This window comes from Acanthochromis polyacanthus, chromosome 16 (genome assembly GCF_021347895.1).
Source record: "Acanthochromis polyacanthus isolate Apoly-LR-REF ecotype Palm Island chromosome 16, KAUST_Apoly_ChrSc, whole genome shotgun sequence".
NCBI classification, from domain to species: Eukaryota; Metazoa; Chordata; class Actinopteri; family Pomacentridae; genus Acanthochromis; species Acanthochromis polyacanthus.
Genome location: NC_067128.1, coordinates 30,239,499 through 30,265,045, shown reverse-complemented (window position 1 = coordinate 30,265,045; position 25,547 = coordinate 30,239,499). Strand labels below are relative to the sequence as shown.

The following is a 25,547-nucleotide window of genomic DNA, read 5'->3' as shown; positions in this document are numbered from 1 at the left end:
GCAGGATTTATGCTATTTCGAACCACATTTCCAAGATTTTGAGTTAACAACTGAAAGAATAAACACTCATGAGAGATTCTGATTAATTTTCTAAACAGAGGAGTGACATGAGAGCTATAAATCAGCCCTAAATTTGAGGAAACTTTAATAAAATCTATTTAGTATGTTAAATAAATAAGTCCGTTATGAATTATCTTATTTTATTTTTGTATCAGTAGTTTTAGGAGGTTTAACAATAGGTAATTTATGGCTAAGCACACCATTATGGTGTCACTAGGCTATAAAATGAAAACCAGTTTCACCTGTGTAATGGATCGTAATTGCTCACAAGATGTTTATTCTTAGAGGCTCTAACGTGGGTAATAATTTTCCGCCAGAACTGATTAAATTAGTGGATATTGTGGTTGTGTGTGTTGAGCCTGTCAGCGGCTCTGTTGACATGTAAATGGGACAGAGAGGGAGGCGGTGGCAGCGGCGTAGACACACCAGCAGCGACCGTGTGTTTTCACTTTAGTTTCCCCGCAAACAGCGTGCTGTCCGCGGGACCGTGGGACTTAAAAACAACGGAGCTCCGTGCGAACCGACACTTTGTTTCTCTTCGAGGTGAGTCTTGTTAATGTTTTACTCTTTTTAACGCGTTTTCCATGTGAAATATCCACGCTTTGCGTTGCTGGTTTGTTTGCTGCGTACTTTGGAGTTGGCTCGCTCAATCTGCGTTTGGGACTTGAATGACGACTCTGCGACTTCAAAATGAATCACTGTGATGTTTAAATGATGCTTTCCAGTCGTTAACTTTTATGTGGCTAACTTGGAGTTTTGTGGCAAGTTCAATGAGACATTTTCACACTTGTGTTTCCAGTTTCTGCTCCAAACTCAGCTGAAATATACCAATTTAGCAACAAAATGGCAACAAAAAGGCTAGTTTAGTCAGTTTATTTTACTTGTAGCCATTAAGGTGCGTGTCTTTGTTCAGCCAAACGCTTAAAATTCACATTAAATTCCAGTTTGTTTACTTTCTCCTTTATTTATTCCCTTTGCAACGTTAAAAAGCCTCCCTCAGACTGAATAAAGCTGCTCACTGTGGACTGACCTCTCCAACACACTCTCTCTGTGTTCTCATTATATCCACACAATTCCCCATTTGGGACCTTCCAGCAAAATATTCTAACAAAATTTATTTAAACTGAAGGGTTTTTTTCTTCAGATGAGTTTCATGTAAAGGATGCCTGAAAACAAGAATTAATTAAAAATGAATCAGGACACTGGGTGCAAAATAGCCCCAGCTCCATATCTCATGCTAATTAGTCCAGAGCACCCTGAATGCAGCACCAAGAAAATGTGAAATGAAGTAGGCTTATCCTCTCTGCAGTGTGGAATTTAGCCTAAGGCATAACCTAAATATTAAGCCTGTAAGAGTTGAAATGAAGTGTAGTTAACACGACACATGAGCTTATTAGGAAATGCTGGTCAGTAATGTGTTATAATGATATTACATAAGAGGAATACGGGAACTTACACCCAGAAGGGTGGATGTTGTGAAGCAGCAGCTTTGATTAATTTGAATGAGATTTGTTTATCAGGCTTCAGTGTCATCAGGGTGAAGTTGAGAACCAGGGATAGCATGTAAATTAAGGGCTTATTTCTTTTTACAGTGACTTTCTTCCATCGATACTGACCCTATGACCCTTTCTGTTCTCTCCTGGCTCTAATGTAGACCCACAAAGCACCTGAAACAAAGATTTCACAAGTGTAGTAGCAGTTTCTGATCTGATGCCCTTAGTTTTACAGGCTGTAGTTTGATCACAAGTATTTATAAAATAGTTTTTTATTTTGTTCTAAAAAAAAAAAGCTCATATACAAAGTTTTATACTCCAAACTTGGTGGGTGTACTATGAAGCTTCATTTAGTGAGCTAAACTGAGCTAAAAATCTGAGTTTTTAATGTCACAAAAGTGGCACTTTTAACCATCTAGATCTCTATGGCAACTTATGCTGCATGTCTAACCTGCTTTGAAAGAGGTTATGTTCAGAGTTCAGGATCTAAATTAGCTATAAGAATTCCTTTTTATGCCTCCAAACCTGCAGTAAAGCCAAATGTGTGAACAGCCATGCATTCTGTGTGCGACGCAAAATAATGCATAAATATACTTGGCACTGATTTGTTGCCAAGTGCATTTTACACAGCTGATATTGCATGTAATAGAACACAGATTAGAACGCTGCCTAGTCTATCAGTGTTTTTCACAGAGCATATTATAGCAGTGATGTTAATTTCACTTAGTTTTGTGCAAAAATTAATGTGATTTCTATGTATGCCTCATAATGGAACAGCGTCAAACTTAAATGCACTTGTCATGTTTAGATGTATGAAGTTTAAAACTTGCATGCTCCAATGTGCAGCTGTCACATTAGAAAGAATCTCCTGCGTTGAGAGTGCACTGAATTGTTAAATAAATATATTACGTTACACAATTAGCAATTTCCAACCAGTGTTCTTCCCTTGCATCACTTCTCTTGTAACAGCTCTTTTTAATATCCTTCATAGCTCTCTATCATAGCAACCTGTTCCTCTTGACTGATATAGCCTGGATGCAGTTGGTCTATTTTGTGTGTCAAGTGATGCATTAAATGGCCCCTTTTATGGCAGCACACCCTGGACTTGGTGAAGAAAACCTAGATAACAAGGAAAGCTGATAGCCACCATCATGAAACCCATCAACTCTGGCTGGGGTTTTAGATTTTGTCAAGTTGGAGTGCACAGAGAAAGCCTTGCGATGTCAGACTGGCTTCATAGTGCATCCTTCAGGTCATCTTTTGATGCAATAACTGAAAACAGCTTCTAACTGTTTAACAGTGCAAATTTAGAAATACTTTTGTACTGAACTGAACAAAACAGGACATACTACTGCAACAAAAACAGTGCTGTGACGTCATGGCATTATGGCCCCACTGCCAAAAAGCTTTTGAATGCATGTGAGATTTAGTTACGGTGATTCATCCGTCTTTCCTGATTCCCAGTCATTCCACTTTGCTGGGCATTTTCCCAATCTTTTATTCTCCTAAAACCTTTGAAAACCTGTGGATAGTAGAAAAAAATGCTCCTCTTTCTTAGCATTTAAAAGGGGTTTCTACCCGATGAAGGTGACATGTACTGTTGCCTTGCACTTTGTGCTCTGTGTGAAAGCGATAAATGCAGTTAGGGTATGAGGAGCAGCATCATCCATCCGTCCATCTGCCCGAGTCCCCAGAGAGCTGATTAGCACAGCACAGTGCTGACGAGGTCACAGGTCACCAGGTGTATAATGGGCATGTAATGAGCTCTAATGGGCTACAGGGCGGGGGGATCTATTATATACACTCCGGAAACTAGACACTGTGTGAGAAGGTGATTATTAGATTTGTCTGTCAGATGCTGAGATGTCTTCTATTGTCTTTGTTTGTTGTCAAGTGCAAGTACAGATGCTGAGGTCTGCCAAAGATGATGATGCTTTGGGAGTAAAAATCGGTGTTCCCAAATCTCTCACATCAGTTTTACAGTGTGTCCACAGCGTTTTAAATCTGTGATATTGATGGTGTGACGTTTTTATGGCGATATCAGTTTGCAATCAGATTCGCACATTACATTTTTAAACCCAGCCTCAGGTGGTGGTATAATAGGACAAATCCTGGGATTAGCAGGCTGTTTGTCATGGCGCTGTAGCCTACTGAGACACTGGAGGTGCAAATGAATAGCTCTGTGGCATAAGAAAAGGAGCTTTCTTTTAGTCTTTTTTTGCCTCGCAGGGGCTCTAAATCCCATTTAACCCTTTATTGGGAGCTTGAAACAATGAGCTCTACAGGCCAGCACAGCCCATCGCTCTTTACCCACATATTACATCTGCTGTCATTAAGTTCTCCCAGTGCAGAGGATTAAAGAAGCGGAGGAGGGGGAATGTTGGTGTACGGTCACTTCTTTAAAGAGGGGGTGTGAATGGAGACAATGGGGTAGTACAGCCGGACTTGGTGTGAGTGTTTAGAGCAGAGTGGTGGGATATGGTGGGGGGTATGTATTTGAGGGCAGGAGGAGGGCGTGGTGGGGAAGTGTTTGTTGGATGCTCTGCCCTGCAGCTGACACTCAGCTCTCCCAGCTGGAGATGTGGCAACGTGAGCCGCGACATCTCCTCCTTCTGGCTGTTACATTTGGCAGCTTATAGACATGGTTTTTTTGTGTAAGTGTGTGTGAGCAGCAGTTGTGTGCCTTATTTCTACATGCTCAAGACAAACCGAGAAAAATATCGTGAGGATCACCATGTGTCTCTTTTCTCAGAAGTTCTTGTAGTTGTGCATTGAGTGAAAGTTCCAGTTTACTTCAGGTGGGGTTTTTATTCTTCTGTTTGCTTTTGTTCATTGCTGAGAATTTGAGCACAGGTTGTTTAACTTCTAACTTCATTTATGTTTTTGTTCCATAAAATGTAGCGTACAATTACCTCATCGGATGAAGTGAAGAACTGAACATATGGCTTTTGATACCAATTAAAGGGAGCCAGTTGTGGACAGAAAAGTTAGAAACCACTTGTTTAATCCACTCTTTTTGGAGGAAGAACTCAAATTAATGTCCTACATTTGGACATTTGAAATATTGGCTCTGTCTCTTTTCAAATCTAGATTCAAAGCTCATCTGTTCAAGACTATTTATTCTCCCTAGCTGCCTCTTTCTTTTGCATACTTTCTATCTTTATGTATGGTTTTATCTGTTTTGTCGTATTTGTTTTTCCTGTAAAGTGACCTTGGGTGTCAAGAAAGGAGCTTACAAATAAAATGTATTATTACTATTACATTACTTTGCACGTTGTCAACTGCAAACAATTAGAGCAAGTACGAAAGGGGAAAGTTTAGAAGAAGTGCAAACTGTAGAGTCCAACTGATAGAAATTTGTGGCCGATACTGATTTGAAGAAGTAAGAAAATCTGATATTCATATTCAAATGATGGGGCTATTTATTAACTTCAGTTTTTTCAGTTTTCATAAATTAGTTAGCAACTTACTGAAAAGATACTGCTTGACTCCACACCACAATCTGCTCAGCTATATGTTCTGCAGACAATGCTGACTTTCTAAATTACCCTCTTTTCCTGCATTATGTTCCGCTAAAGAAATCAACGCATATTGAACAAAATATATGTTGACCTATCAGTCTCATCTCCTGAACTATCAAGATTCTTTTTAACTGTAATACTATAATCAGGTTTATCATCAGTATTTTGTTAATCTTACACTGATATGAGTAATTGCTCAAACTGCAATTAACTGGAATTATGGTTTTAGAAAGTGGGAATGTGAGTTATGTGGAGTTGTGGTGGTCTGGTGGTAAGGCGTTTGCTTGCCCACGGGTGGTGAACTCATTGTCAGGCAGCACTAAAAGGGTAGAGGCATCTCTCTGAGGAACACAAGGGGCCTTTTCTGGCCAGTGCTCCTGGACAATGAAGCCAGACCCAGGAGGTGATTATGGCTCCCAGACTGGGAAGGGTCTTCAAACTCAAAGGCAGTTGGGAGGGTCTTCTTCTTTGTTGTGCAGCTGCATCCTTTAATCCCGCTGCACTGGAAGACGTGTATTTAACCAAGTGGTTCTTGTACACTCAGAGACAATCTTTGAGATCGCTTGTAGTGGTGCTTTGACGCTTATTCTGAAATTAGATACAGCATCATGCAAATACCAAGCATGTCTGATTGTATGGAATAAAAAGTGTCCCCCATATTTCTATATTTGTATGGCCAAGTTCAAGTTAAATTACAGGACTGAATAAGTACTTGGTATGCCCCAGTCCTAGAGTGGACAATGTGACAAAATATATAGTCAAATAAAAGACTTTTGTCACAGAAAATTCAGCACAGCTTACATGAAGGTGTCTTATCCTTCATGTAAGCTAAACAATATAAGGACTGGATTCTGCAGAAGTCTCCTCGACAATATCTTCTCTAGGAATTTTGAAGACCCAAAACTCTTCTTGTACTTCCTTGTTTCTCATATGTCTGCTTCAGTAGAAGCCAGCGTCTGGTTCATTCAATAGCAGCTGAGGAAATGAACAGCTGTGGACACCCAGGGACACCTATTGATGTATAGTTTTTGTCATTGTACTGCTACTTCTATTCAGTGGGAGTCCAATTGGAAGACTTTGTTGCGTACGCGTGCAGTCGGTCAAGTCTATGTATTTTGTGCAAACGCACTTTGTCTTTGTAGCGTAGTGTTACCATACCGTGCAGATCATTTTTGGGCGACATGTAGTATTCTACGGAGGGGATCTTGCAGGCTATTGCACACTTGGAGGAGAAGGATCACCTAACTTTCTGATTGATGTAGGTTTTTCCTCTTTCAAATGTTTGGTACAAACAGCCTTTTTATGTGTTTTCTCTAGTTATAGACTGCGAGTTTCTAATACAGTTGTACCTTTCCTCTTCATACTGTATGGTCTAGTTTTCTTTGCTTTTACAGAGCTCCCGTTCCAGTAATCAGATTTGCTTTGACAGAGACACTGATCACAAGACAGCGTAGGAACGTTGCATCTAGATTCAGCCCCTATACGCCTGTGAACTACAAGTTTGTCAGTATGCTAACAATATACCAACTGCTATACAATGTTATATTTATGTGCCAGATTGAAGCATAACTTAATTATGCAGCCAGCAAAGACATTGAAACTAATCTGTAGGATTTAGGCTGAATCTTTATGAATAATAGCAAGAAGAGTCCCATTTTAGCATAGCTTTGTGTTGAGTTGTTTAAGATTGTTGCATACGGCACTACAGGTGCAGTTAGTCTTAACATTTAGCCCACATAAAACAGATTTGTGCAGAAGGATAACAAAGGAGATTTGACTTAAAGAAGTATGCTGTGTTGCTCACTACAAGGATCCAGCTGGTGACCTCTGAAACTGCAGGTTCTCTGTCTTTCTGCTGATATTGTGCTGCGGTTTTGATAAGATGTCCTTATTGTGAACAAGGTGTACCTAAAGACATCTGTTCTTTAAACACAGATCATCACCTAGACCATAGCAGTGAAGAGTACTGAGTGTTACTGAATAGTATGCAATGAAGAGTGATAAGAGAGGGAACATATTGTGATATTCTTGTGCTAGTTAATCTAGAGGATAAAGGCATCATATGTTATTTTTTGTCTCATGTTTAGGTTGACCTCTGTACTATATATTTATGTGGATGGCTGTCACATCTGGCTCAGCTGTCAGACAGACCTACTAGCTGAATGACAGAAGGTTTATTTCCAGAGTTGACCTCAGGATTAGCCAGCACTCTGTCGGCCTCCCACGTCTCTGCACAAAATGCACAAATGCTAACTGATGATAAAGCTGTAAATATTTGTCCTGCGTTCTCTGGGGGTATTTATGGCAAGTTTTACCCACCATAAATTCGTCAGTCAGCGCAGATTCTCTCGGTGTCACTGCTGCAGTTAGCTAGCGAGCATTGAAACGGATCTTGGGATTAGTGAGTGGGTCAAAGTATTGTTTTAATCTGGTTTTGGCTCTCGGTCACTGACTGGTGCAGAAAAGACAGATGGCTGAGTTTTGAGTGAAATCTGGGGATTGAAGGGGGTGGAGGGTTTCATTCTGACTGTTTGTTTCATGCACACATTGCACAGTCATGTCAGTGATCTCTCACTTCAGCGGTATGATGGGAAAAGCCCTCCTGCTGGGAGAAGAGCTGCTCTGTTGAGAGCAGTCGAATGTTAGCTGCAGTTTATTTCACTGTATTGTTGCTCACTTTCATGAGTTTTATTTTTGCTGATGCGTTGAGTGAAATAATCACCAGCAACACTTCACTGAACCCATGACTGAAAACACAATTTATGGACCAAACTGTGTTAACTCCTGCAACTAATAGGAATACTCATAACTCTAAACGATAACACTCAGAGCCCCAAAGTAGAAATTAAAAAAAAAAAAAAAAAAAAGTGGTCTTATGAAATGTTAATTTGACTTGGATGCTTTTCTTAACTGCACTTTTAACAAAATTAATTGATAAATAAAAGGTGTTGAAGGTGTTGTTTAAAAAATCTCCACTTTTAATGCCTTCAATTTTTTTTAACAATATATGCAAAAATATGATCTCAGCATTCATACTTAAATGTACAGATCTATTAAACTGGCATGTCCCCTAGTTTCAAAACAAAATCTGTGAAATGCGTCATTCCACGCCTACTCACCTGGGACCCAGGGCCATGGATTTTCTTGAAATAAATCATGCAGAAACTATCTAAGTCATGGAATCCCATAGCTCTACTCAAAGTACTTTGGGTTATTACCGTAATTTTTTAAAATAGGCACTGGGTGTTAAATTTTTACACCTTCAGCAATTCTTTTAAAGCATCTTTAATTGCCTATATTTCACAGGATTTCGCTTTTTTTTTTTCCCACTGAATATAACTGAAACTTCAAGAAAAAATTTGAACTTAGAATCATTATGCTGATTTTTGTTTAGTTTTTTTTTTTTTAAGAAATTGAAATAAAATCTACAAACTGAAAATTCTCTAATTGTATTAATTTTAAAATGAATATCTCATCTAATATTCACTCCATTCCAACTAAATTTTTGTTGTGGGTAGAAACAATTTAGTTTTGTCAAAAATTAACTGCCACAGGTCTTTTGAAATTTGCTTCGGAGCTGGAAAATACACTTTATAGGACATTTTAACAGTATTTGTTTTTCAGGAAGGATTGTTTCGAATCCCTTGGAAGGGAAAGTCTTCATATCCAGTCCCATCATTTCGCAATATTTGTTCTCAGTGGTCTGTCCAATAAATTTGTTAATTTTATTGAGTCTTTGTGATGCTTGATATATTAGTAGGTTGATGAGCACACTCTGTATTGTATGGTTTATGAAGTAGTACCTCTGCTCTTTTCCTTGAATTGTGATATATTTTCTAAAAGTGTTTTTGCTGTGGTACAGTTCTGTAAAACTCCTCCACTGGTGTGATTACTTGCTGAGTATTATCAATAGAGTTGAAACAGTTACTAGTATGCTATAGATACTCTGCTGTAGATCTAAGATTGTGAGAAAAGTCATTTTTCTTCCCCCCCCAAAAAACCCACACTGAAACTCTAAATAATGATGGCAAATCCAGTATGGAACAGAGAAGAAGTTTAGTAGTTAGGACTGTAGCACCATTCACCGGGGTAATAAGGGTTTGAGAACAGCACGGAATGATTCTTTGTATGAGACTGCTCAGACTGAAATACGCACTTTACGAGATCTTCAGCTGTTTCTGGTATTTTCCTCCTGGACATGCCATCTCTGATCATGTTTCTGCGTCTTTATAGAGTTATACAGCTCACTAAAAGCACAATTCATTTGTTCAAGCTGAAATATTTTCCGCTCAAGCAGACGCAAGTTTGCCTTATCTTGTAGCGCCATGTCATAGAGCTGAATACCCGAGCGTTTTGCTTTATGAAAAAGCTGCTGCTGAATGCCTGACTTATAATCTAGTCAGATATCTCACGATATTGATCATGTGTTTACCATATTTCTTATTTATCAAATGTAAAATTCACTGAAACTGTTGCAAATCCACCTTGCAATTAAGACTAAAGTTTTTTTGGTGAAAAACATGATGTATAAACTAATGTCCCTTAAAAAAATCATTGTGGTATTTTAGTGAAAACTCTATATAAACTATACTTAACTGATACAGCATCTTTGCATTTAACATTACAACATGCTTTACAAAGAAAAAAAAAAGAAAACAAATCTGCTGCACAATTAAATCTAAATATAATACAGCAAATAAAACACAAGTGAAAAATATTTAATACAATACCCCAAATACAAAAAACTAAGTCATCAGTGAAAAAAACAAATTAATCAAACATCATGATCGAAGTAGAAAAGAAATTATTTAAAAGATGTTGCTAATCATGGAAGTTTTAGGTCTTCAAGTTGGATGTTTCAAAACTGAAGTATTTCAACTGCAAAAGCCTGGTCACATTTAGGACAAAGTCAAGGGAGGCTGAGTGAAAAGCCCAATATTGTTTTAAAACGGCAATAACAGGGCACATTTTCAGATAAATTCTCCACAGTGACATTGGTGTGTTGTAGTGGATCATATTCCAGAGAAGGGTCACAAATGTTGTGACAAAGAGAAGACAGCTAGAGACATGACCAGAAGGCCTGGCTCATCTCTGACCTCTTCATCGCAGCCAGAATCTCATTCCAGCTGTTTCTGAAAGTTGCAATAAATGTCCAGAAAAGTCAGCCTTTGTTCAGCCACAGAAAGATGTAAGCAGCTAGAGTTTCTGCATCGATCTGACCATCCAACTTGCAGTTCAGACTGATTATAAATCCTGCCGGACTCTTGACTCAGGACTTGGGAACAGCCAGAGGGGCTGCACTGACTTGTAGGAAAGCAGCAGTTCAGCAATATAATGAGAAGTTAATTCTTGAAGGGCTTTAAACGTGATTTAAGACTGACTGAAGTATGCACTTGAGGTCAGGGCAGGGGTGATATGAGCTTGTTAAAAATTGAGTGACTTTGTTCTGTAGGGAACGACAGTGTGACTTTTTCTTTTTGAGAGATGCTTTTCAGTTTGAGGAATCATGACAGAATGAGTCTGATTTATCCATCGAAAGGTTACTATTGAATGCTAAACCCAAGGAACGGTGTGTTTCTGTGCTGTGAAATGAGAAGATACCTGATATGATTTTTTTTGCATATATACCATGGCTATCGATAAAATAATTTAACTTTAAGGAAACCAGTTTTGTGAAGTTTTTAGTAAAATAATGAACGTTAAAGCTGCTGTCCGGAGTTTCCGTTTGTTTTCAATTTATGTATCATTTTTTAACAAAGCTTAAATGTGTTAGTCTAGTTCGATACTATAATATAAAGTTAGTATAACGCGATATGAAAATTTATTCCTGAGCTCCGCCTTCCTCTCATAGACCCCCATGTTATTCCAAAAAGCGCCGGTCGCTGCCGACCAATCAAGTTCGAGCTTCAGCTTGTCATGCTGTCAATCAACGGTTACGCGCACAGCAAGCAAGCCCATGCAGAGGTGGGCGAGCTACGCACTACGCAACCACGTGGTCGGGGTGCTCGCCTCGCTCCCCCACCACGGCCTCCATAGCCCGCCTGACGGCTTCGTTTAGATGCCTGGGTCGGGGTGCTCGCCTTGCTCCCCGACCACGGCCTCCATAGCCCGCCTGACGGCTTCATTTAGATGCCCGACCTCTGGAGGAAGATGTTGGGGCGTCTGGGACATACTCTTCGTCAGAGGAGTCATGCAATTCTTAACTCTAGATAGAAATAAATAAACAATGTAACACATATACACGCGTAAATGCACTAAGTTTGATAAACAACGTCATCGAGAGGGATACACGAGTGTAATCACATATTGAAACTTTACTAGTTCGTCCTAGCAGATCATGTTATTTTGGTATTAGGACAAGTTAGACTCAATACTGCATTCTAACGTAATCTTTATTATTTACTAAATGTACTAAATGTAGAAGAGGGGAAAACAGCAAAACAGGCGAGATGCTGCAGCACTCCGAGCACTTCTCTCATGTACTGCGCACGTGCACAAATAAAGGGGCGAAATCAGAGGGACGGAGGGTGGACCACCAGTGTTTTGGGAGACGCTGCGATTCAAACTCCGGACAGCAGCTTTAAACTTGTCATGGTTGGGGTTTCTGGCAAATGGCTTGCTTGCAGTATTCCATCTCAAACACAGGAAGGGAACTGCCAGTGTAGAATAGAATAAAACTTTTGTAGGCAAAATATCCAAAGACCTTGATGAAGTTTTAAAATGCACAATGCAAAAAAAACCTTGAACTGATTTAGTGCTGACAAATCTGGAGTCTGATGTCAGTTATTTTGTTTTTAACCAAGGATAATGTGTTCACAAATAATGAGGAAGCCTTGACTTGTTGGCTCTGCGGTAGGTTATTCTTTATACTGGTATCACTGCTTAGAAGTAGGAGTCAGCTTGAGGCATCACATCTCAGGTTTCAGACTTGAAATGCTCTGTGGGCAAAATGAAAACGCCACAACAAAGTAACAATAACTGTTTGTCAACCGTGTTACAATATTGGTTGTTGATCTACTGCATAAGCCTGAAGCGTTACATCATGCATTAAGTATGAGATGTGCAGTAAAGCAATAACTGGATCAGTGAATGTACAGTACGTGCAGAAGCCCCATGGAACTGTGCAGTCATGCTGGGCGTTCTTTATACGGCTGGCAAGAGCTCATACAAGCAGAGGGAAGAGATGACCCACATAATAAGGAATGAACAGCCGTGTTGTTGCTCAGAGCGCTAAGTTAATTTAGTGCATTCATGCCCTGCCTCATTGCACAAAAGGTAATACACATTGGAGTTTTATTAATGTTTCCATCTGCAGGATAGCGTCACATTCTGCAGTAATATTAGATTTTTATGAAGCTGGATCTGCAGGCTGCGACTTCTCGGTAATTTTGCGTTTGCTTGGAGTCTTGAGAGCCTTTAATGACCCCTCAAGGGAATTTTTGCATTTCTAATCACAAACGAGTTCAAAGCTGCTGTTTGAAGTGTGCTCATTGCTTCGTTTTTTCATGATTGTTAAACATATGATGTAATGTGAGAAGCTGAGGCTTGTTGTGGAGGGAGACTAGTTAGAAGTTTAAAAGCTCAATTTGAGCCCTTAATTACTTGGCTCCCGTGAATGGCATTTGTGCATAATATAATCAACCATGTATTCATTGGTTTGAAGAGATGGAGATATTTTGTCCTTTAAAGGCAATGGCTACATTTTAATACGAAACTGGATCTTTGATTTATTACTGATGATGTCAAAGTGGGTGATAGAGAGACCCACTCCTCCAGACAAATAGCCAAATATTTAGGGGAGGAACTAATGATTAATTGGAAAAAAAGCAAGACGCACGTTCTTCTTTTACTTGTGGGTTAAAAACCGTTGTTGGTGCGCTTTGAGGTATTTTTCGGGTCAGTGAATGGGTCACATCACTTCCTTGTTTGTTTAAATCTGAATTCCCACAACCACATCACAAAACCTTAATGAAACCTTTGCTGAATGGGCTTCTCAATGGTCTCTTTTCGTATATGTTGACAGGCGGGCACTAGCAACCACATTCCTGGCATACTTGAGTTTTCAGCTGCTGTCCATAGTCTTGAAGGATGCACAGTTTACCTTTTTCACTTATCAATCATAGCTACGGCGTTGACGGCTACTGGGACACACTGACTTCAGCCTGGTATTGTGAACATGTAGAGGAAAGTGCATAATGCGTGTCATTGACTGAGCATCACTCATCGGCTGCACAGTGTTTTGAAAGGTGTAATTAACAGCTGTCAAAGTGTTGTGGCAGTTAGAAGTTGCCGACACACTTACTGTGAAAAGCTACTTCTCTCTACAGTCTGTACTACTGAGTGAATCCGTGTCACATATATGTAATAATGTTAACGGTGAAGTTCCATGACGATTTATGGTTGTAGTAAATCGTATCACAAGCTTTAGAAAGGTAATATGCAGCCTTTGCAGCTGCCGTCTTATTTCCGTACTTGGTCATTGCGTCCGTTTGACAAGTTGAACGCAGTGATCCAAACTTTCGATTGCAGGAGGATGCAGAATGCTTAATTTTGTAACAGAGCGGTGTTGAACTGACTTGTTGACATTGCCACTGCAGCGAGGCAATGCTTGTGGAGCAGAAATTACAGCGGTTATGAGTCTGAGTTCTGTTCTGTGTGTGTGCTGGGATTCAGTGTACATCTTCCCATAATTAACCCAATCCAGCTCCCAAAGTATCCTAAAGTGGCACAACAAGACCGCTTCTGGTCATTTGGTCAACTTTAACCTTGGCTGTGACTTATGACCTTTTAAGTCAAGAAGACAAGAACAGAGGCTGAGAAAAGATCTACAATTTATAGTTGGGCTCATGCTAACATACTGTCATCACACACAGAGATTTCTGCTGTAACAATGGATTAACAGGACCTTTCAGGTGTGTGCAGTTTCTGTTTTAGCCCCAAATCATGGTCTAGATAAACTAAATTGATTGGTATAAAACCGTTGTTCCCAAAACATTATGACCACCCCTGCCTGATCTGCTGCTGATACCTTGCATGCAGCCAAAACAGTAATGAGATTTCTAGTGAGCTACATATAAGATATGCTAGAATGAAATGTTTCATCAGTGATAAATGACATCAAGCCTCAGTGCTCACAAATATAGGCCACATTCAGCGCTAATTAAGTTAAATTAAGCCACATTCTCTACTAGAGTGTAAGTTTTTCACCACATTTGTTTTAGCATTTGAAAACAAGCTGCATTATCGACTGAAGACTGAAGACATAACTGCGATGCATGTCCAAATATGCCAATGCATTTATCAGCTCACCTTTTGGTTTGACTTGGAATGCATTTCCTAAACATGGTTGAATTTCTTGGATAGATAAGTAGAAGATAATTACTATTGTGGTTATGTTGTTTACTCACTAATTATTATAGCAGAAGTTGTCATTAAAAATTAGAGTCTTAAAGGGGAACAGGAATGCATAGCAGCAAAGAGCTGGATGCATTCCAGTGAGGTTAGACTTCAAGAACCAGGTTGTTGACCCAGACTGACCCAAACGTTTCCCTCCAGCGAAGAGTGATAAAGAGACATGAAGGCCTGGGCGGGAACAGGTCACTTTGTCCTAGTTATTTAGAGACTCTGTAGAACCCTGGGTTCTCCTCAGGCTTTAATCATGACTCTAGTGTCAAATGAGGTTTGAATTCAGTTCCACAGAAAAATGCAAATGACACTGTAGTGGTGACTCATCAACCAGCAACAACTGACACCAATACTTAAGCCAGCGATGGTAATCTTACAAAATTATAGAGATATGAAATAAAAATATTTTTATTCACTGACATGTTTATGTAATGCAACACTGATGCTATGGTTTTCTTTATCGTTTGTAGAACCAAGAATGCAACAGAATCTACAGTAACACATAGTATCATATGGTATAACAAAATTGGATGAGAAAGCAGCTTTACTTTACTGTATTTTCTACTGTATTGTAGAAGAATGCTTTCTGTCTCTTTTATTGATTTCCCCCCTCTTTTCCAAGTAGAAGTAATGTAATATGAAGTGGTTTGCCTGCATGGGAGGGTTGTTTCAGGAGAGAGCAGGTTAATAGTATCTCCAGGGTCCTCTGGAGCCATGTGAAAAGGGAGGCTTGGATTTCTGTTTTTGAACCGAGTTCTGAGTTCTAAAGTTTGCAAAAAGCCTGTTGCCTAGCTGCGAGTGAGAAGCTCACTGTGACTGCAGCCTGCTTGTGGCGTGGTCTCTGACTGAACAGGATCTTTGCAGAATCTACTGGAATGCGTCAGAGAGATTCCCTTTTACTTAATCGTATTCAGTTTTCAGCTGGCAGGAGGGAGTGATTCAAATGTTCCATAGTGATTAGAACCCTTTCAGCTCAGTGAATTGACCTCTGAGAGTACAGGGAGAGCTGTGTGGTTTTGCATGCATTCTTTGGCATTCCAGTTTGTGTGGTCTAATTTAAATTTTTGGTAATGTTCCAAAGAAGCTTGTCCATTGCAGATCTTGCACACCTCTTGCAGACTGCACGAAAGGTGCACTGTGCTGTTTTGTAGGTTTGAGTTGAAGAAATAGGGGACTTATAGTTTCTTGTCATTTTCAGTGCAGTGCAGAACAAACTTGTATGAGAAGGTCGGAATTGAGAGCAAGCAAATATTCTTTTGAAATTCTAACCTTGTAAACTTAAGAAATGCGATACGATGACTGTGTTTTGTATCAGGATTGCTTCTACACGGATCTGCAATCTATAGTGAATTCTTTTTTTTTTTCTCCCATTTTAACTGTCCATTCTGCTTCAGTGAACTCACTTGAAAAATCAGCCCTATGCTGACTTGTGACTACTGATGTTACATCATACTTTTAGATTGCATCAAAGTGCCTTTTGCAACAAACATCTGTATGCAAAAAAATCTACAACAGTAACTATTTTTTTTTGGTGCCAAAATTTCACAGATTTGAGTAAGAGGCATGGCAATGTTCTTTTTTGTGTCCCGTGGAATGATTTGGCTGAGGAAACCATATTGCACTGCATGTTTTATGGTTGAGTAAGATGAGGAATGCTTGGAAAAATCCATTTTCTCTCTGGATTTAGCTGTGAAGGCTGCGGCGCTGTGAATCAGTGCTGTTGATGTCATCTGTACCATGTTATCACATTCTTGCTGTGTTTCCAGTATGAAAACACGGTCATTAGAAGCACTGTCATCACAGATTAGACTCCAGGGATCAGATGGACATGCCTCTTCCTCTGCAGAGTGAAGCTGTACAATCAGTGTTGAGTTGAATGCTGTTTTGTCTGTCTCTCGCATCCTCTCTTTGACTCAGGTTACCAGCTTGTATGTATCTCTTTGTAGTCCTCTAAAGGAATTTTTACAAAGTGTACATCCCTTTCTCTGCATACTGCTTTTATGGTGTTGGCATCACCTGAAGGAAATTCCTCATGTTCAAGCAAGAGGAGTGAACTGCAATGTCAGTTGTCATATTTTTGTGATGCATTTTCCTTATGATGTTATGACTTGGGTAAGTGAGAGACAACTCCTGAGCATCCAGGGGTTTATTGTTATGTATTGCAACAAGTTAACCGCTATTTTGTTTGCATTTACAAATTACAGCTCCATGAAATGATTCCAGTGTGCATATATCCATACCTGTTGATTATCCTGTGATTGCCACTAAGTCTCGCTTTAGCTGTAACACTGCTTATTAAGCTATTAAGGCTGTTCAGCTACATGTTCTGACGAGCATCATTAGTTAATTTTGTGCCTTACTTGTCTTCTTGTGGTGTGAATTAATGTGGCTAATGTTGAGTTTTGGCAGCCCTGTCAGCAGCAGACATTTTTGCTTTAATTGTTTCCAGGCTACATCCCACTAATGTGTTTTCATTTTTAAAAAATGACCTGAAAAAAAATTATTCTGCCCAAAGGTTTAGCAGCATTTCAGAAATATCTCAGTGCATACTAACACGCCTGAAACCACATGTTACATGAAATTCAGATGCGCATCAGCAGCAAGTCGGTGCTTAGTTGTAGAAAATACTATGATGGAAGAAGAGCAAGAAATGTCCTTAATTGCAAAACCTGCCAGTGTAGACAAAAGTACACAGGCTGTAATTTGTCATTAATGTTGAGTGTAATCGCTGACTGTCAAGGCGATGCTTTGTTTTCTTTTGGGATACGGTGCTAACAGGGGTGTAGGAAGTACACAAAGGACAGCAAGACAATCAAAGAGTTTTAAAGTAACAAGTCAGCAACATTGCCAAAAGTTACCTTTAAAAAGCTCAGTAGTGTTGAAACAATGTGTAAATAGATGTAAAAATAAAAACTGGCAGCAAGGTGCGAGTAAAGAAAATATAACATCAACCATGTTGTTCAAAAACTGTGAAACAGTGATACCGATCATTTGTGTTAAGCATTTGTATTGTTAGCTGATTGAATTTAATTTTGCTGTCACACTTTGCAAATAATGAATTACTATTTGTGAAATATAGATATTGAATGTGGACATTAGAGTTTTGACCTGTTGTTTTCTTTTATAGTCAACATGCAAATGAATACTTTTTTCTGTGATTTTTCTAGTTATCGGTCACAAACCTTCTACAACAAGTATTTGTTTTTGTTTTAATTGTAAGAAATTATGCATTTTACAACTAAAACGTATTGGTGTGGGTGAAGCCCAAATGAGTCGGACTCACCAACTTTCTGGAAAGTTGGGAGCCAGTGATTTGAAAATAGTCATGTATTCCACTGTGGCTCACAGAGGGGAGCAGAGGCAAATATGCTTTCTTCTTTGAGGCCTGTCGTCCCTCCTTGTACAAAGACCGCTGAAGATCCTCCACTGCTCCTCGTCCTGTTGGAGTCTCTCCAGCTGATTTCAGGTGTAACTCGTCTCTTTGGTGTCTGCCTATATGTTCCTGCACCAGGTGTTTCTGTGCTGGCCTCTCCTCTGTCTCCCTTGGGGTTTCCATGTGAGGGCCTGTCTGGTGCCACTTGATGCTGGTTTATGGAGCGTTTACCCAATACCGCCTTAATTCCTTGTTTAGTAGATAGTCGTTGGTTCTTCAGCTGGACGCTGGTGTTGCTGAGCTTGTCTGAAGAGCAGATGTTGAGGAATTGTCTAGGACAGCTCTTCTTGAGTGCATAAAGTTTTGCATCTTTCTAGGGGCCTTCTGGAGATGCACATAAAGGAATTTCTTAATAATAATTATCTGACATCATACACCAACATTATTTCACTTAAGTATGGATAACTGTTGTATGAACTACAAATTATGTGAAGCTTGACTGTAGAGGAAGAGAGAAGGAGCCTGCTGTGAGCAGTCCTGAAAAGCCTCATGGCAAAGAAGTTGAAATATTTGTGCACTTGTCTCCTCTGTTCAAATGAGGAGTGTCACCCCATTACTGCAGTGAATATGAAGCTGCACACTCCAAAACTATGTCCAAAATATTGTGAAATATAAAAATATGTTGTTGAATTTTCGTGGATGTAATGGAAAAAGTAAAAACTGATCTTTGCAAAGTGATCTAACATTCCTTAAAAACTGAATCACAAAATTCCTGTGGCATCCATTGTTATGCAGCATGTTTACAAAATGAAACATGAAAAAGTCCAAGGGAGTTTCTGCTCTTTTCATAGCTACTGTGTTGACAGTCTTTGATAAAACTTGTTAAAGCCTCATCAACAGACTGTGTTTGATGTTTAGCTGAAGGATAGAGCTGGCTGGTCTGTTGTGTATTCAGCTCTTCAAAGAGCAAAGACACTCTGTGGAAATCTTAACCTCAATCTCAACAGTTTAGGAGTGACTCTTCTTCTGTGTGCTCTCTGCACAGTTGTGTTTTGCTTGTGTGGAGCTTACTGAGAGTGGATTATTCTGGATGCAGCTCTGATTTATCAGCCAATAAACACCTCATCGCTCATAAAATGTAGTTTTCTAACAGAATGCAGTACAGAGTGTACAAAGAAAGAAAACCTCCTAAAAGAGTCGTGAAGTTGAGAGTACTGACAGCACAAATAACACGTAATAGAGGTTCTTTAATCGCAGAGTCCTCGTGTCCGGACATGCTTAGAGCATCTGTTTTCACTCATATTATCACTTGCACACTGTATGATGCTAGATTAATAACTTGGAATTTTAAAAACATGTGAAAGAAGCTCACTTATTCAAACTGAAAATATTTACGATGCTCCAGAGTTGACAGACTGTTCCATCTTCTTGTTGATCTGCCAATGTGTACGGATAAATAAAGCAAAACTTAATCAGAGACTGCAGGCATGGAGGAAGCACCAATGTGTGCCACTTAGCACTTTGTGTTTTATTTGAAATCCAAAGGCGTCTTTTGGTTCTGTTTGTGAAATAAACAAAAACAGAACTGATGTTGACGATGATGACGAGCTAAAGGGGGAAGTGATGTGATACGGGGTAGAGGAAGTATTTCAAATACTCCTTTACAACCATAACTGGAGTCATGCATTACAAATGTCAGCAAAAGCTGGCTACTCATTATGCAGAACAATGACCTCCTGTTCTTGCCATACGATGGTAAATGGCATGCACTTATTTATTGCTTTTTCTACCGTAATGGCACTCAAAGCTCTTTACAGTGAGTGTGTCAATGGCTGACGTAAAAGGTTTTGTCTGAGATTAAGAGTAACTTCAGGTTCAGTTGCTCAAAGACCTTTTAGTATGTGAAAGGGGCTTGGATCAAACCACTAACCATATTATTACTGTACAAACCACTATACCACCTGAACCACTGCTGCCTGTCATGTATTCTATTGTTAATGTTGATGCAACATCTGACTGTTGTAGCTGGTTGATGTTAACTAGTTTAGTTTTTAACATGTATTCTATTTTCTAAGCATAATGTGACCTTTATATGTGTATAATCTTAATGTGTAAATAAATTGGTTACTAAAGTTGTCAGGTTAATGTAGTGGAGCATTTGCTGCAATCCTGCTAGAAATGGATCCATGAGAGGCAAAAACAAGCAGCTGATGAGACGGGTTACAAAACACGACTCCAGGTTAGTCAGACTCATGTGGAATAGATAGAAAATGAGGGGAAAACTATAAAGCCAGAACTCAAACTTTACATTGTCGATCTTCATCACAGCTGGAAAACTTCCCCCGGTTTAATTTCAGTATCTAAATCCATCCCTGAACGGTTTTGTTATACAATGTTTAGTTTGGCATAAGAAGTGCAGCAATTTTTTGAGATTTTTTTTTAAACTTGAGAGTGAACAGGTCAGACTGTAACTGACATCCTTTGAGTGCCTTGATTATTTTACTACAAATTATGGCCCCTTTTACTTTAGTCTTTAAATTTTTTGAGAGTGAGTAACAACTGTGTTATTTCATGCGTTCCATTTGTTTTCTCCACTGTACCAAAAGCCTACCAAAGTGTGACTGTAGCTGTGAATTTTGTGTTATTTTCACAAATTCGCTTAATTAGGTAGGAATGTATTCCAGTCCGCTTGTAGAGGCAGAGATACTGTATGCCAGCTAGATGTCTGTCGGACGATTTATCGTCATGATATTGAGAAACCAGATGAGACACTTGAGGCACAGGAGTCTTTTTCCTGTGGTTAAACCAAAACCGCAGACGTGTGTCACAGAAGAACTCCTCAAACCACAGAAGTGTGTTTTGAGCTGGTTTCGACTGTGTTCTCGCGGTTTATTACATCTCATTGTGTGTGAAACGATTGCTTCACAGTACGACAGACGATCAGTGACCAAATCCGACCCCTCTCATCGGCTCTTACCACGGATTATTTCTGTGCTGCTCACATGATCCCACGAGGACTGTGCATGGGTTTAGCAACCTGGACAGTAGTGATGTCAGTCCACTCTGGCCGCTCCCCTCCTGCTTTCCTGTTTGCCGAGCTACTACGAGTGGAGCACATGCTGACTTGTTTTCACTCCATGTGTTTCCTGTTCTCTTCCCAGCAGCTGAGAGGATGAAGGGGAGGAATCCTGGCAGTTTGTGGAGTTTGTAGCGACAGCAGAATCAGCAGCACTGGCAGCCTCTTCAGCTCCTGTTTGACACCTCGGTCTGCAGCGGAGCTCAACATGGAGTTAGAAGGCGTCGCAGAGCATCGCCGCAGCTGCCTTGTCCGCCATCTGGAGCACCGTGTCTGGAGACGGCAGCATCACTTGCCCTGCTTCATGAGCCAGCAGGATGCGGCTGAGGTCCTCGCACTCCGAGCGCCTCCTCATAGCTTCACACAAGGGACAAGCCGACAATGTGGTCCAGCTTATCAACAAAGGCGCGAAAGTAGCAGTGACCAAGGTGAGTGAGAGGAGAGTTGGTGATTGTCTGCTCATTGAATGTGGGTTTTGTTCATAGTAAGCCAATATGCTTAAACTGAAGATTATTTTTATTATTGGATGAAGAATTATCATCACAAATTTCTATATCTGCTGTTGTCTTTTTGTTTTTTACCAGTGTCCCAAAGGTATTTAAACTGCAATTATTACTTGGACAAAATAGCATCAGATCTTCATGTTTGGCAGAATGCCTAACAAATAACGTGGCTTTTACCATTTTTATTGCTAGTATGGTCATCAGGTGGAAATTTGCACATTGGATCTTGGTTATGCACGCAAACACATGTTGATGATCTAAATTTCTAATCATCATTAACCTGTGGCCGCTGTACTTATATCCATGATAGATCCTATCTCATTAACCTGCTGACTGCAAACACTAAGATACTACAACATGGCATTTAACGATTATATATGACTCTAAATCATGCGCTATTACCAGTGGCATCCAACACAATTATGATTCTCCAGCACTGCACTCACATGAGCTGCTGGTAACTCCGATTGCTAAGACTTTTGCTTGAAAAGTGACAGTTTATCAAAATAAATCCAGATTGATTATTAGTCCTTTCATTTCTTCTCTAAATGGACCTGAACAGGGTTTGTTAAAAACTACTAGCTGAATTTGCTGTTAGTAACCAACTTTTGTCCATCTGTGCTCACCAGATGGAACAGATGGAATGCTTGTAGTCAAACCAACTCTGGTTTGTTTGTGCATTTTATTTGGTTCATTTAAGCTGATGTAAAAGGCAAAGGTACACATTTTTAAGCAGACTTGATCTGCATATTTGTACAGTTTCTTTCTGTTCCAGATTGGTCAAAGTACGGTAGACGTGTTTTCCCTGATACATCAGTGAGTGAATTCCATGGAAACACGGCGACCTCACAGTACCTTTCCCGGCTCGAATATTACAATACAAGACAATGTATTGTATTGTCCTGTTCCTGTCTGTCCTGTTGCACTTTAGCCTAATAATTCAGCGCTTTTTCTGGTTTGTTTATGAGACAAGGAAGGATTAAGACATAAGGATTATTCCATCTCAAACATCTAGGGTCTTCTGCTTGATGATCCCTGATTTGCTTCAAACTTTTTTGTCATAAAGTATGGATGTTAAAATGGTGAAATCTGTGAAAAGTGTCCTGTCGTTTCACTTGCAGTATGTTTTTTTTTTTTTTTTTTTTTGCATGTTGTCATTTGAAGCTTTAGTTTGGATCCCAGTATCTCAGGAATCCTAAAAGTATGAAAATATTCACCGTTGTTTCTCACTGATTCAGATTCTCTAATATCGGACAAGTAGATCAAATAATGTATGATTATGAGTGCGCAAATTAGCAAACATGTTATGATACAGATGTCAATTAGTGATATTTTTAACTATATGTGGGTTGCGTATGACAATAATACAAAACAGAACATGTCCAAGTTATTTTGTAATACAGTGGGTCAAAGGGCGTTTTAAAAATAAATTTTCACTGAAAGTCTTGATAATCATTCAAAAAATTTCACAAGTATATGTTACACATGTTTATTTTTTATGCTGTGAAGATTTCAGGTAAATCATAAATGGTCAAGCAGAAATAGTTTGAGATTAAGTGACTCATAAGGCAAAGTAGTGCTGCATGACTCATCTGCCGTTTAGTGGTCATAATGGAAGATGGTTAGTTAATAATAAGTAAATGTGACCATGGATAGAACTGGAGCCAAAATACAGCAGTGGATAATTTCCTCCCTCAGTCGGAACCACTTGAAGAGAGCTACAGTGAAAGCAACCAAAACAGGGAAATCTGATAGATACTGAGAGCTCGGCTGTGGCCAAAATTTCCTTGTCCAACAGTCCTGTCGCACAGCAGCTCATTTTCCTGGGTCACTCGGTTCTTTTGGGGAAAAAACTGACTCTGGTGACTCACTGATCATGTTTCTCAAAGTGATTAGAGGGTCAGAACCAACTGGTTGACCCAATTCATCTCGCTGTCTTTATCTTTCATGTGGCTTGTACGTCTGTTTCTTCTGGGTGTCGTTTTTCAGCCATTGTGTCACTGAGTTGCGTGAGTCATAGATGTGGCCCAGTGAAAATACGAGGGACAGTTAATCTCTTGTTGATTTTATTTATTTTTTTTCTTTTTAGGGGAGAGTGGCCTAGTCATCAATCAGAACTTTCTCCCACTGCATAGTTGTATTTAACCTCAAACAGTTTTGCTAGCTACAAACAACGATTGTAAAGTAAATAGAGCGACATGTTTTGCCTGTGGCTTATCTGCATCTCTTAAATCAATAATTCAGCCCCATTCATGTGTTTGCGGTAGATGGTCCGTCCCAAAAGGGCTCCACGCTCACTTTGTCAGTAGTTGGATGGTGATGTCTGCTGAAAATTTAGGAGCACAAAGTTTTGGAGCAGCGGTTAAATCAACACGCAACATAAGATGTTTATATTGTTTCCATCTTAACTATATTTCTGATAAATACCATGAAAATACATTTAAATGAACTGACAGAAATTAGAGTTTATTTTTGTTTGTTTTTTTATTTTGAAGCAAAAAGTCTCAAATTGATGTAGTGATTTCAGAGTAAAAGAAAAAAATCAATGATTATGTTAGAGGTGCTGCAGTTCCATCACTCTTAAGGCCAGTTTCTAAGCTTTCTGCAGAGCTTTGTAGCCTTGTTGAAATTGATATTGAATTTTTACATAAACACCATATACAAACACTCTTTATGTGGTCTATTATATATTATATAAAATATATTATAAAAATAATATTATCATTAATATATTTTAGTGCAAACATCAGCTTGCCAGTGCTCTCTGGTGGGCAAACTATGTCATGGAGACACTGTTCTAAAGATGAGATTAATCAATACATTTTATTGATCCCTCACCAGGGAACTTCTGTGTTCAGCAGCTAGATGCAAATGAAGCATGGTGTGAAACAAAATATACAAAAATACATGGAGTATAGCCAAATAATAATAATGCCTAATGATATCAGGAATTTAGTAGCTTGCATCAATGCCATTGAAATTCAGTGCTTCTCTATGCCAGAAAATCAGCAAAACAAAAGAATATATGTATACACAACATAATATTTGGGCAGATTGAATAGTAGTAATACTAACTGCTGGTGTTATGAGCAGCACCCAGCTCACATTATGAGCTTTAACATGTCATAGTTCTCAAAGAATAGCAGCAATAATACAGAATTTGAATGTTTGGCTGAAATATTGTTTACAGATCTGAATGTCTGTCTCTGAGCTGCTTACATAAATTGGAGGTGATTGAAGTGTTTTCTCCTTTTATTTTAAGTGCTTGTGGTTGTCATCTGGCTCAAAGGTAAAATGTGTCTATACCCTGTATGTTTGTTTTTTTTCCCTTCACAGGTCTCAGCTGACCTGTTTCTGCAGCTGTACTTTCAGCCGCCCTTCCCATGTTGTTGTTGTTAAGTATCTTCAGCACATACAGCTTCTATGATGCCTTTGGGAATACACAAAAGTTACCCTCACGTTCTTCGAATTTTTTAACACCGACTTGGAATTGAAGTATTGCTTCCTGTGACATCCTTAATCTGCAGTTAGCTGATGTATGGCCTGACTGATTTATCAATCCTGGTCTACTTTCAGCTGCATGTCTCAGTTCTTATCAGCAGATGAAGTTTATGACTTGTAGTTTGAGGCACCAGAACAAAAAGTCAAATTCCTTTAAAAAGAAAACATTCTAGCCCTCCTGAAAGATTTTCTTAAATGACTGTACTGTAAAACCCCTGTACTATTAGTACTGACGGTGTGAGTTCACTCTAAAAACCTAAAACCAAAACAGTTTCATCAGCTGAGAATGAATCTCACTTTGATTCAGAAAAGCGTTGACTGATAATTGCAGACACGGAATAAGCTTCAGTAGAAGCTGTCGGCGTGTTGTACGCACCCATATGTTTAACAGTATCACAGCTGATCTGCTTCATGCCCAGATGGATCACATTGATGCAGCTTTCAGTCCATGAAAAAAAACACAAATACAGTCACAGCCAGAACTGCTCACAGTCCCCTGAGGCTTTGCTGCATTCTGTATGCATTTCTGCTCTCACATCTCCTGTAATCACAGCAAGGTTCAAAGATCATTTACTAATACAGATGATGTGATGTAATCTTCCTTTGTGCCAGTTG

General features: G+C 39.3%; 1 protein-coding gene across 1 annotated transcript in view; it reads left to right on the top strand.

Annotated features, from left to right (window-relative positions):
- The first annotated feature begins 447 nt into the window (after positions 1 to 447).
- ankrd6b (ankyrin repeat domain 6b) overlaps positions 448 to 25,547 on the top strand; it is a 55,141-nt gene continuing 30,041 nt past the window's right edge. The window contains 3 exon segments of the mRNA XM_022191821.2: positions 448 to 603; positions 21,014 to 21,264; positions 21,266 to 21,356. Coding sequence (XP_022047513.2) covers positions 21,137 to 21,264; positions 21,266 to 21,356 — 219 coding nt within the window. The 5' untranslated portion in view covers positions 448 to 603; positions 21,014 to 21,136.